Source organism: Dipodomys merriami, unplaced genomic scaffold (genome assembly GCF_024711535.1).
Source record: "Dipodomys merriami isolate MVZ:Mamm:240054 unplaced genomic scaffold, mDipMer1.0.p SCAF_81, whole genome shotgun sequence".
In the NCBI taxonomy this organism is placed as follows: Eukaryota; Metazoa; Chordata; class Mammalia; order Rodentia; family Heteromyidae; genus Dipodomys; species Dipodomys merriami.
This window is the reverse complement of record NW_027206413.1, coordinates 421,045-433,957: the sequence shown is the minus strand read 5'-3', so window position 1 is coordinate 433,957 and position 12,913 is coordinate 421,045. Positions and strand designations below refer to the sequence as shown.

Sequence of the window (12,913 nt, the reverse complement as noted above, 5' to 3'; positions counted from 1 at the left end):
CCAGAAGAGGTCTTTTCATGATGCAAATCACTCTTGGCCGCTCTGCGTAAAGTACTTCAAAGGCTTCCCATTTCTCTCAGGATAAAGACCCAATTGCTTCACATAAATTACTTGGCCAAGAGCGGTGTGCTGCCTCTCCTTTGGCTTCTTGCTGCACCAGGCTCTGTTGTTTTATAAGCGATGGTCCAAACCTGTTTTCACCCGACGCCCTTCCAATTTTAGCCCAAGCACTAAAAATGCCAAGAACGCCTTTCCTGGGAGTCCATGTGGACTGCAGCTTTCTTCCGTTGGCAGCGTTGGTGTTTGGATGTAGTTTACACTCACGGGAGCCAGTCTCTTCTGTCTGTTCCCTCATCCCATGTATCTGAAAGTTCTCTGCGATTCTTCACGTTTCCAGTATGCTACCTGGCACATAGAAGATGGCCATTCATTCTTGAATGAATTCATATTTACTAAGATGTTTTTTCCCTCCAAGAAGGAAGCCCTCTGGATTACTTTTAGTAAGAGTCACAGCTTTTACTCAGGCTTAGTCAGTGACGAGGTGCACATGTGTATTTTTGTCCTCAACTGTGAGAAGTTGATGGCGAGCTTGGCTCTCATTCTGTTTTGTATCACTTGGAATCTCTTCCACATGGAGAGCCCATTAACTTCAAAGGCAGCCCTGCACATGGAAGAGCCCTGATTTTCATCATGGTTAATGGCCTGGGTCTCACAGAGTTTTAGGTGAGTCCATGCTGAGAATAAACAGCTCACACAGTGAACAGTGTGCAGAAACAGTGATTCATGCGGCAGAAACGCTGTGTAAGGAGGCCAGTGGGATACTATGAGAAAGAGAAGCAATCTCGTGGTAGTAGTTTAAAGAACTGAGCTCATGCAAAACCCAAGTCAATCCCAGAGGTATGCACCATACCCCTGTTAAACACTCTAGGCTCATGTTTGGGAGGAGAAGCTCAGGAGGAAGAAATGTAAGGCGTGTCCACAGGTGGAGTAGGAGATGAGGAAGCACTCTGGAAGTCGTCCTTGGAGGTTTGGGCTGCCCAGAAAAAGTGGGAAGGAGCCCCTTGTTTGCATGGGGAGGTTATTTGTGAAAAAGATGACTTGGAATTCTGTTTAATATAGATAGTTTTGTGTTGGTGGGTACAACTCTGTAATCTTAGCCATTTGGGGGGCAGAGATCAGGAGATTGTGGTTGGAGGTCCATCCCAGCAAAAAGAAGTTCATGAGACACTAACTCATTGGGTAACTGGGCGTGGTGGTCCATGCCGGTCATCCCAGCTACAGAGGAAGCATGAGTAGGAGAATCCTAAGCCAGGCATAGAGTAAAACCCCTGCCCTAGAAGTGGCCAATGCTGAAAGGGGCTGGAGGCACAGCTCAGGGTCAGAGCACCTTCTGAGCAAGCACGGAGCCTTTGGTTCCATCCCCCAACACCGCCCCTCCCAAGTAAGACCGAAGATGGCAATTTACGTTGATGCCAATCATTATTAGCTAGATGTTGTAGCTGGCCATGGGGGCAGCTATATCTTTAATTAAGGAGGAGAAGTAATGTAAACGTTCAAGATTTGGTGTGTTATTTTCAGCCAGTTTTTATCGTGCCGAGTTAGCATGCTTTTTAGTCAGATCAGTGAAAGCCAGCTTTGTGTCTGCTGTGTTCTCCCCGTGCTTGGCAGCAGTGTGGGGCAATCTGACCACTGGGCTGTTGGTGACCTGCATTCCTTTCCACAGTGCTCTGGCTAACGTGTGTAATCAGAGGTCTCAGGATACTGCAGTAATGTGACACCTGCTTGGATTTTTAAAAAGAACAAAATGTAGGGGAAAGCTGAAGGAGGGTATAATATCTCACTCCAGTTTCCAATCATAGCAAACATTTTGATATATGCTTTCTTTTAATAATGTCATACATGCATAATAATGAGGACTGAGCTAAGACCTTTACATGGATTACTAATTCACATGGTTATCACATCTCCATACTGCAGGCATTCTTGTTATATTGTCGTAAGTATGTCATACAGATGTTATGTAACCTCCAATATCAACCAGGTAGCAAGTGTGAGAATTGGGAATCAATTCTAGGCAATCCTGCTCAGGATTCATGTGCTATGGCTATCTGTCCATCCGTCCATCCATATATACATACATAAACATTACATATGCGGTAATTTTGTTCACCTTAATTAAAAACAATCCATGGATTCTATCATAGTCTTAACCATACAGATTGTTTCCAATGGCTTGCTATTAGACACCGCATTTTAGCAACTCCTGTGTGTGTTGTGGAGCAGGCTCTGAAATCGAGCCACCAGTGGGATGTTATGTCCTTCAAGTGCTATTAGGCCGCGTGTGGGCTGTGGGCCGTGGCGTGGGCTCCTGCGCGGAAGTCCGCTGCTCAGCAGCAGCGGGTGGCTGGCCGTGAAGCAGGGCCCGATCTCTCTCTTCATCTGTCGCATAAGGAAAGCATTACCTCCCTCCAGGATTATTACGGAGATTAAGAGAAATAATGTGTGTGGAGCTCTTAGCACAGTGCCTGGCGCAGAGCAAGTGTTTGTTACTGCTATTATCCCGAATTCCTAGAAATGAAGTCAGAATTATGCTCCGATTTCCTAGAAGGTTAAATCCATGAAGGGAACATCCAAACACACAAATGTCACTCGCCAAGTTATTCATACTAGGGACGGATTTTGAAGCCGTGGCCTTGGGGTGGGGAGTATCCCGCTGGACTCGGATCGCTGCGCGTGGTGGTAGTCGGTCCTCACCTTCCTGTGGTCGCCGCCCGCCCAGCCTGGCCGGGCACGGGGCTCTCCGGGTGGTCCGTCTGGTGTCGGGCCCGGGCATTCAGACAAAGCTCGCCCCGGACTTCCCTGGCGTCCCTGTGGGCAGGAGCCCTCCCGCCACGACAGGGGCCGGCCGGGAGCGCGGGCGGCGCAGCTGGGCGCGGGGCCGGGTCTCAGCAGAGGTGACCGCGCTGGGACAAGGTGCGGGAGGCCGCGACTCCTCCCCGCCGTGGCCGCGACTCCTCCCCCGCCGCGACTCCTCCCCCGCCATGGCCGTGACTCCTCCCCCGCCATGGCCGTGACTCCTCCCCCGCCGTGGCCGTGACTCCTCCCCCGCCGCGACTCTTCCCCACCCCGTGGCCGCGCTCCCCGCTGTGCTCCCCGCCCCGTGGCCGCGCTCTCCCCGCCGTGGCTGCGCTCCCGCCCCGTGGCCGCCCCGTGGCCGCGCTCCGGCCCTGTGGCCGCGCTCCCCCCGTGGCCGCGCTCCCGCCCCGTGGCCGCGCTCCCCCGCTGTGGCCGCGCTCCCGCCCCGTGGCCGCGCTCCCGCCCCGTGGCCGCGCTCCCCCGCTGTGGCCGCGCCCGCCCCATGGCCGCGCTCTCCCCCCGTGGCCGCGCTCCCGCCCTGTGGCCGCGCTCCCACGCCCTCCACCCTCCGTGGCCGCGCTCTCCCCCCGTGGCCGCGCTCCCCCGCTGTGGCCGCGCTCCCTCGCTGTGGCCGCGCTCCCCCCGTGGCCGCGCTCCCCCCCCGTGGCCGCGCTCTCCCCCCGTGGCCGCGCTCTCCCCCCGTGGCCGCGCTCCCTCGCTGTGGCCGCGCTCCTCCCGTGGCCGCGCTCCTCCCGTGGCCGCGCTCCTCCCGTGGCCGCGCTCCTCCCGTGGCCGCGCTCCCCCCGTGGCCGCGCTCCCCCCGTGGCCGCGCTCTCCCCCCGTGGCCGCGCTCCCGCCCCGTGGCCGCGCTCCCCGCCCCGTGGCCGCGCTCCCCCCGTGGCCGCGCTCCCCGCCCCGTGTCCGCGCTCCCTCGCTGTGGCCGCGCTCCCCCCGTGGCCGCGCTCCCGCCCCGTGGCCGCGCTCTCCCCCCGTGGCCGCGCTCTCCCCCCGTGGCCGCGCTCCCTCGCTGTGGCCGCGCTCCTCCCGTGGCCGCGCTCCTCCCGTGGCCGCGCTCCTCCCGTGGCCGCGCTCCTCCCGTGGCCGCGCTCCCCCCGTGGCCGCGCTCCCCCCGTGGCCGCGCTCCCCCCGTGGCCGCGCTCTTCCCGCCGTGGCCGCGCTCCCGCCCCGTGGCCGCGCTCTCCCCCCCGTGGCCGCGCTCCCCCCCCCCCGTGGCCGCGCTCCCTGCCGTGGCCGCGCTCCCGCCCCGTGGCCGCGCTCCCCCCCCCCCGTGGCCGCGCTCTCCCCCCGTGGCCGCGCTCCCGCCCCGTGGCCGCGCTCCCGCGCCCTCCACCCTCCGTGGCCCGTGCCTTCAATCCCGCGCATCCGCTCGCCTGCGCTCCCTCTCTCTGGGAAGAGAGAGCAGCTCCTAGTTTTTCCTGACGCCCGTCTTGCGGCTGCCCCACCGCGTCCTCCTGAGAGCGCAGGCGCGCCCGCCGTCGATGGCGGAGGCCGAGACACTCAGGATCGAGGTTCAAAGCCAGCCCACCAGCAAAAACTCCGGACGTGGAGGCATGCCATGAGCAGCCAAACCAGAAAACAGAACAAATCAGCAGAGAGACCCGGCCAGTTCACTCTGAGGCTGGTCTGTCCTCATTTCTCCTTGTTCCCATTCCCTGTCAGATTCTAGATGACCAAATGACATCATTTTAATACGTAAGCTATTACACGCCATCATAACATGTCCACAAAAAGACCCGTTCTCAAATATAAGCTCCTTCCTACCGTGAAGTTCTCAGAGATTGCACTTCCCAATGAGTTTGGAAAGCCTGAGTACCTGAAGAACCGCGAACTGAGCCGCCACCCAAGCCCTCCTCGCTCAGCCGCCGGGGAGCTGCCCTGCCCCGCGCCCCCCGAGCTGGCCCCCAAGAAGGCTTCGCTTCTTGTAGAGTTTTCAGGTTGAAACAGTCTCTCTGTGTTCCTTTCTGGATAGTCAGCCTCCTATCACGGTAATGAAAGAGCCAAGTCAGTTAGCCTTTCAAGACAGATTTCTTGGATCTCGTGGTTTTAGAGGTCTGGTTCACAGGCCACAGCTCAGCGCTCTGGCGGGCTTGCTGGAGGAAACGAACCCCTCGCTGCCTGAGCCAGCGCGGGCTCTTCCCTGGCGCAGGCTCCCCCGACCCCCGTGAATGAGCTGCGGCCGCGCGAGTTAGTAGGTTATGCGCACCTTGTGAGATAACGCGCAGACCTTCTCGGGCGAATGGCCTCTTCCACGGAACACCCATGAACAAGCCTCTATCAAGCAGCAAGGCCAAACCGGCCGGCAGCCCCCCGCGTCACAGCTTTCCCCTGACCAGAAGCCGCTCAAAGCCAGCTGTGCAGCTGAAAAACATTTGCATGGTCTGCCATAGCCAAGGCCACGGTCGGAAGCCGGGGCTCACCGCCGTGGGGGCCTTGACCACCCCGGAACTTTCCACGGTCCTTTCTGCCCTCACGGGTTCCTGCCTTACCTGCGCGCGGATTGTGTGATGTGGCGTGCTGGCCCTTGGTCCGTTTTCTCACCTGGAGTGGAAGAACCAAAGTCCGCAGACCCCCTCCAGCAGGAGATCCCGGGCTGTTCCCGCTCTCCAGTGCTGCTCCTCCAAGTTTCTACTTTTACCCAAAGACGCTTGGGTGATATTTATGGAAGTACGTTTGCAAAGTTGTTTTTCTCTAGTTGAACAAATGAGAACATAGTCTCAGCGCCTCAGGTCCCGCTTTATGCTATGGTTGCAGAGTCATTTGCTTTTGTTTACATGGCACTGAACACAGAATTTAGCGTTCACGCACCAAGAATCCGTGAGTAGCTATTGGGCCGATGTGGATAGGTTTTTTTGGTGATGTTAAATACAAAATGGGCACATCATATTTATAGTTCTTTTCCCATGAGGGAATGCAATAGCAAATCACATTTTGGGGCATTCTGTTCAGATTTCATTTTGTCTTTTTCTTTCTCTTCCCACCTTGCTTTCTCTTGTTTTCAGAAAATCAGCTCTTCCCTGGCATGCTGGTCCTGTATTCTGGACATCTTTGCCAGGCATCTCATCGTTTCTCAGTCCCTTGCACAAGTGGCCTCGATTTGAGGCCTTCTTCCTGGATCCCTTTGGGGATGGCACAGGAGAGGTTCATTTTGCCCCATTTCACTACTTGGCGCTGACTGTCTGGGTGTTTATACTACTGCTTTGCAGATAACAGAATGCACACCCTTAAATAGTGCAGATGCTAGGAGGCCGGGCGTCTTGCTGCTTCATGGCATCTTAAAGGCTAAGAGCTTCCTTCTTGCCTCCACTTACATATCTGCCTTTATACAAGAGAGGAAAGAGATGAGAAAGGAAGCAGGGAAGGCTGGCTGGCCTTTGTGATCTCTTCCCACGTTCCTGTCACAATGCCCTCAGCCTCGTTGCTCTGTCTGGCCCAGATTCAGTGGTTGATAACCTGAATTACCCCTGAACCCAAACGAGCTTTTACAACCGTGTGCTTAGCTCATTTGGATCAGAAACTGGAACTTGGTATCATTTTCCACTTAGTTTCTTTTTCATGTCCAGTATGTAGAGTGTCCTGGGAAAGAGCACACACTACCTCCCTGCAAGCTTTTTCTTTCCTAGCTGACCACCATTCTGTCCCCCATGGTTATTCCTTCATAGCAGCAAACTCTTACCGGTGCTAAAAGCAAACAAACAAAAAGAAGAGGGAAAAAAAAGAAACAGGAGCCACACCACCACCTCCACCACCTCCACCTCCACCTCCACCACCACCTCCATCACCACCACCTCCATCACGTCCACCACTTCCACCACCTCCATCACGTCCACCACTTCCACCACCTCCATCACCTCCACCACCACCACCTCCACCACCTCCACCACCTCCACCTCCATCACCACTACCTCCTCCATCACCACCACCTCCATCACCACCACCTCCACCTCCACCACTTCCACCACCTCCACCACCACCTCCACCTCCACCACCTCCACCACCTCCACCTCCACCACCTCCACCTCCACCACCTCCACCTCCACCTCCACCTCCTCCACCACCTCCACCTCCACCTCCACCTCCACCACCTCCACCTCCACCACCTCCACCTCCACCACCTCCACCTCCACCTCCACCTCCTCCACCTCCACCACCTCCACCACCTCCACCACCTCCACCTCCACCTCCACCTCCACCACCACCTCCACCACCACCACCTCCACCTCCACCACCTCCACCTCCACCTCCACCTCCTCCACCACCTCCACCTCCACCACCTCCACCTCCACCTCCACCTCCACCACCTCCACCTCCACCACCTCCACCTCCACCACCTCCACCTCCACCTCCACCTCCTCCACCTCCACCACCTCCACCACCTCCACCACCTCCACCTCCACCTCCACCACCACCTCCACCACCACCACCTCCACCTCCACCACCTCCACCTCCACCTCCACCACCTCCACCACCTCCACCTCCACCACCTCCTCCACCTCCACCACCTCCACCTCCACCTCCACCTCCACCACCACCTCCACCACCACCACCTCCACCTCCACCACCTCCACCTCCACCTCCACCTCCTCCACCACCTCCACCTCCACCACCTCCACCTCCACCTCCACCTCCACCACCTCCACCTCCACCACCTCCATCACCACCACCTCCACCTCCTCCACCAACTCCACCACCGCTACCTCCTCCACCACCACCACCTCCACCACCTCCATCACCACCTCCACCACCACCTCCTCCACCTCCACCTCCATCACCACCACCACTACCTCCTCCATCACCTCCACCTCCATCACCACCACCTCCATCACGACCACCTCCACCTCCACCACTTCCACCACCTCCACCACCACCACCTCCACCTCCACCACCAACTCCACCACCGCTACCTCCTCCATCACCACCTCCACCACCTCCACCACCTCCACCTCCTCCACCTCCATCACCACCACCTCCACCTCCACCTCCACCTCCACCACCTCCATCACCACTACCTCCTCCATCACCACAACATCCACCACCTCCACCAACTCCACCACCTCTACCTCCTCCATCACAACCTCCACCACCTCCACCTCCACCACCGCTACCTCAACCTCCACCTCCTCCACCTCCTCCACCTCTACCTCCACCTCCTCTTCCACCTCCACTTCCACCACCTCCACCTCCTCCACCTCCACCTCCACCTCCACCTCCACCTCCACCTCCACCACCTCTACCTCCACCTCCTCTTCCACCTCCACCTCCACCACCTCCACCTCCTCCACCTCCTCCACCTCCACCTCTACCTCCACCTCCACCTCCACCTCCACCTCCACCACCTCCACCACCTCCACCACCTCCACCACCTCCACCTCCTCATGATCCTGGACCCTCTCATGGGGAGTACCATCTTCATCCATGGCTTCTCTTTTCTACTACTCTCCATTCACTTTTCAACTCAGTTAACTCTTGACTCTTCATCCTACCACCACATTGAAAGTAGTGTAGCTAAAGCCTTTGGTCTAGGCATTGGGTTTGAAGTGTACCATGCCTTTAACTCCCATGACCTTCCTGCTCTTCTCTGGCTTGATGGGCACCTTGTAAATGCTAGTATTCTCCAGGGATTCCACCTTGAGCCACTGCTATGTTGCTCAGAGTTGTAATGGCCATCGACATACATGATGACAGTTTACATGAGCTACAAGTTCAGCCCTAATTTTTCCCTTTGCTTCAGAAGTTGCCTCTCTTCTGTGCACCCTACAAGTACCTCAAATCCCATAAGCCCTTGAGTAGATTAATCAGTAATGTGTCTTTCTTATTCCTTCTGATATTTGTAATGGTTGATTCTAAAACACAGTATATCCAAGAGTTTCATAATTATTCTAAACAGCGTATTGTCCAGTAAAAGTAAGATTCAGTACCTATATGTATATAACCTTTTGGTAGCTACGCTAAAATAAAAAACAGTAGAGCTGAATTTATTTTTTTTAAGTAGATTTTATTTAACCAAGTTTATGCAGACTATTTCCTTATATATTTTTAAAAGTTAGATTATTAAAAATGCTTTTCAAAATTGTGTTCATTCTACTACTTTACATTGTAATTAAGAGTGGTCACTGCAGTGCAGATAGCCATGCGTGACTACTTGTTAGTAATTATTCCACTAGTTCTAGAGTTTTCCCTTTATGCGTGCCTCTCTCATCCAGTCCAAAGTCCTGTTGGTTTTATCTCCTAGATGCTCAGTAAACTAATTTTTCTTAACCTTGTACATAATGTCCTTAGTTTGTGCTTTGGTCGTTTTTCTCTTGGGTAATTATGATGGTTTATAAAACCTGATTTCTTTATCCCAGGGAGCATGAAAGCACCATTGAAATGCAGTCGTAGGGGTTCACATCCTATGTTCAAATACATGGCATGCACATAAAAGAGGAAAACAGATCCAGTTTATTTATGTTTCATTTATGTATTAATGCCCACATCCCTTCTGTGTTTCGCCAAGAGGTCAGTGATAAGACAATAAATATAATAATATATATGTATCCCTTTACAATGTGTGGGGTGCGGTGTGAAGTGGGGTGGGTACTGGTGTGTGGTGCTGGGATTAAGCGCAGGGACCTGTGTGTTGTAGAGTAGCACCCTACCACTCAGCCCATACCCCAGCCTGCCCCACAAATCGTTTTAAAAATTGAAAATACGTATTTCATTGTTTACACCATACTCCCCAATCTATATTTTGATGTACAGCATATAATTTATGAGCATAACAGTCATACAGAGATTTTTGAAATAAATATTAATGTATTAGAGATGCGTACCTGACATTTATTTTTGTCATTCCAGGGTAATGAGATCATTCTGAAATGTAGGTTGTCACCGAACCATTCCATTTTCACCCAAGGTCCTTCTCAGTCCAAACCTTAAAGCATACCGTGATTATAAAGGTGATGTCCAGAGGGGTTACCGGTGCGCGAGTCAGGCAGAGAGCGCGTTTCTTTCTGGAAATGTTGCCCCTTCCCTGCTCCCAACTTCTTTTAATCCCTCATGTGGCTGCGCTCGGTGGGTCTCTCACACTTGTTCTTACTTGTCCTTCTCTGGAAAACAAATGCGCACGACGCGTCATGTGCCTGTGCCCACCTTCCCAGCGCTCCGGGAGCCCCGAGCCAGGTCAGATGCCCCCTCTTCTGACGTAGCACTCCTACCGAGAATTGTGTAAGAGTTTTGTCCTTGAGATGTGCCTTCATGGGCCTGCTTCCCTCACAACTCTAGTACTGTTAAGGTATGGGTGATGGCATCTGCGGGCTTAAAAACCCAGACGATGACAGCTTTTGAAAATATTTTCATTGAACTAAAATTCATGGTTCCTCTTAATGGTACAACCTGTTCTATCCATAGGTGAAATGATCATTTGCTTATTGGAACTTTCAGAGCACCTGCAAGGGTTTTTCAGAGTCTAAAGCTAGCCAATAAAATGAAAGAATTAGAATTTTGATTGAGAATATGATTATGTAGGGTAGTGTAAAACAGCCTCGGTGAGAAATAATTTAGCCAGCTCTTCTTACCAGAACAAGTGCTGTCATCAGTTGCTCTAAGGACAATGAAGTTGGGTTTTAGGTATTGTATGTGTACATGCAGGACTCTTCACATTTCAGTATGAATAAGAATTCCACACTGGTGTCACATACCTGTCATCCTAGCTGCTCAGCAGGCTGGGATCTGAGGGTCTCTGGTTCAAAGCCAGCCCAGGCAGGAAAGTCCGTGATACTCTTATCTCCAATAAACCACCAGAAAACCAAAAGTGGTGCTGTGGTTCAAGTGGTAGAGCACTCACCTTGAGCTGAAGAGCTGAGGGACAGCACCCAGGCCCAGAGTTCAAGCCCCACAATTGACCCCACCCTACCTCCTCCCCAAAAAAGAATTCCCTCGGGAATATGTTAAAAATGTAGACCTCCTGGGGTTTTCATAAATGTCATGTGATTTGTTCAGAATGGTAGAAAGCAACCCAATGACTATAATGTAGTTGGTGGAAAGTGTACTTTCAGAGTTAGTGTTTGCATTTTTCTGTAAAGAGTGAGAAGGGGGAATTTTGATCAGTGGAGATAAATTCCATAATCTGGACCTACGAGGAATAGCCCGTGGGTGTCTGTACTTGCACTAGAGCTGCAAAGAGTGACTGAGTCAGGGACTGAGGTCAGCCAGGTCTGCAGCCAGGTCCACAAGTGTGCAGACTCTTGGAGGAGGACCCAGAAGAACCTTCCTCAACAGATCATTTTCTCCTCAACCAGGCCTTTCTCCTTTAACTAGAAAACCAACATCTGATTATTACAGCATTTTCTTCAATTTTAGGAACTGAGACCTAGTCATTCAATGTGGGTTTTTGTTTTTTTGCTAATTTATGATAATTCTGATAGAGGGCAGAGTTTTACCTTTGGAATACCATCAGCCAATATCAGATACAATTGTATTTCTGGTTCTATAACAGCAAAACTAGCTGGCACAGAGGATAGAGTAAACTATTACATCATGTGGAAGAGTTTCATTTTACAACCACTGTGAGGGAACAAATGATTTTCTGTTAAATGCTACATATAAATAATTTCCATCAAACTTGAAACCTAAGTTTTGTTGCTTATTTATGTATTTATGTATTTATGTATGTATATACTTATTTATTTATTGTTGATCATGGGGCTTGAATGCAGGGCCTGGGTGCTGTCCCTGAGCTCAAATTTTGCTCAAGGCTAGCAGTCTACTACTTTGAGCAACCACTTCTGGTTTTCTGGTGGTAAATTGGAGATAAGAGTCTCACAGTGACTTTCAGCCTAAGCTGGCTTTGAACCGTGATCCTCAGATCTCGGCCTCCTGAATAGCTAGGATTACACTGGCACCAAGATGTGTTTTAAAATTTCAATACTATGTAAAGATTTTCATGAAGATGCTGCATGTTTTGTGTATGGCACTCAACAGAAGTAGCTGGCTAAATCACGGCCATTAAAAATCCTCAAACTTTTAATTTTAGGTCATGATTTCAGCTTTTCTCCTCTATCAGTCTTTTCATGGCTGGTAACAAGGAGGTAATTGGTGGGTTTGAGTTTCTGCTCTTCTCCCTTTCTGGCCATTCTCTGCTGTAGATCCTAATGAGCTTCAAAGCAGGCAGACAAGTGGACCAGCAGGCTGGAAGGAGAGAAGAGGCAGTGGGCATGGAATGTCTGTTGTTCATCCAATCAACGAAATGCGTTTTAATTGTGGCAGCAGTGCCATAAATAGGCCTGGCACAAGTCTGTTCGGCTGCCCCATTTCATTCCTGTCTGTTTCAGTCACTCTGCTTACACCAGGCGAAGAGTCTGAGATTTTTAGTTTATTCACCAATGGAAAAGGCCTCTTCCTGGTCATCTTCAGTTTTAGCAGCGATGTCCTCTTGAGTAGCTCAATAGAAGTTGAGTTTTAGGAGAACAGGCTGTTCTTATTGCAATTTATATCTTGTTTTGACTTCAGGAGTCCAAGGATGCAGGCTCCATTGGCTCGTGTTAAACTCTTCTGCTGGTGTCTGCTCTCTTGCAGGTCATTCGTAAGGGCTGGCTGACCATCAGCAACATTGGCATCATGAAAGGAGGCTCCAAGGGATACTGGTTTGTCCTCACTGCAGAAAGCTTGTCCTGGTATAAAGATGACGAGGTAAGACCCAGAGTAATGCAGTTTTCTTTGTAATGTGTTTCTAAACTTGCATGAACCGGATCTTGTTGTGGTAAACAGTTTTCACAATGCAGTCGTCCTCTGTCTATTAGTGGGAGGTAGCTTTGAACATTTATTTAATAGATAGTTAAGTTGACAATATGCCCTCACATTCCTTTTCCTGCTTGCTTCTCTGGTGTAATTGTACTTTGCTTCTCTGAAGAAATTGAGTTAGAGATCAGTCGTTGGAAACTTTTCTCCTTTATGATAATATGCGGTCGCAGGTGCTGTGAGTGCAATTTTTATTAAGTAGTGTGTTTAAAAAGCCTAAGGTAATAGGACATCTTGAGAGAGAAATTACTAACACCAGTGC

At 52.0% G+C, this 12,913-nt stretch overlaps 1 protein-coding gene across 8 annotated transcripts in view; it reads left to right on the top strand.

The window, feature by feature from the left end:
- The window catches only part of LOC138819690 (dynamin-3), a 421,025-nt gene that overhangs the window by 186,017 nt on the left and 222,095 nt on the right, over positions 1 to 12,913 (top strand). For all 8 annotated transcript variants that reach the window (XR_011369577.1, XM_070011194.1, XM_070011192.1 and 5 more), the window contains one exon: positions 12,430 to 12,543. Coding sequence is in view for 7 of the 8 variants with exons in the window: in XM_070011194.1 (XP_069867295.1) it covers positions 12,430 to 12,543 (114 nt within the window). In the remaining variant the exon portion in view is untranslated. The remainder of the gene's footprint in view (positions 1 to 12,429; positions 12,544 to 12,913) is intronic.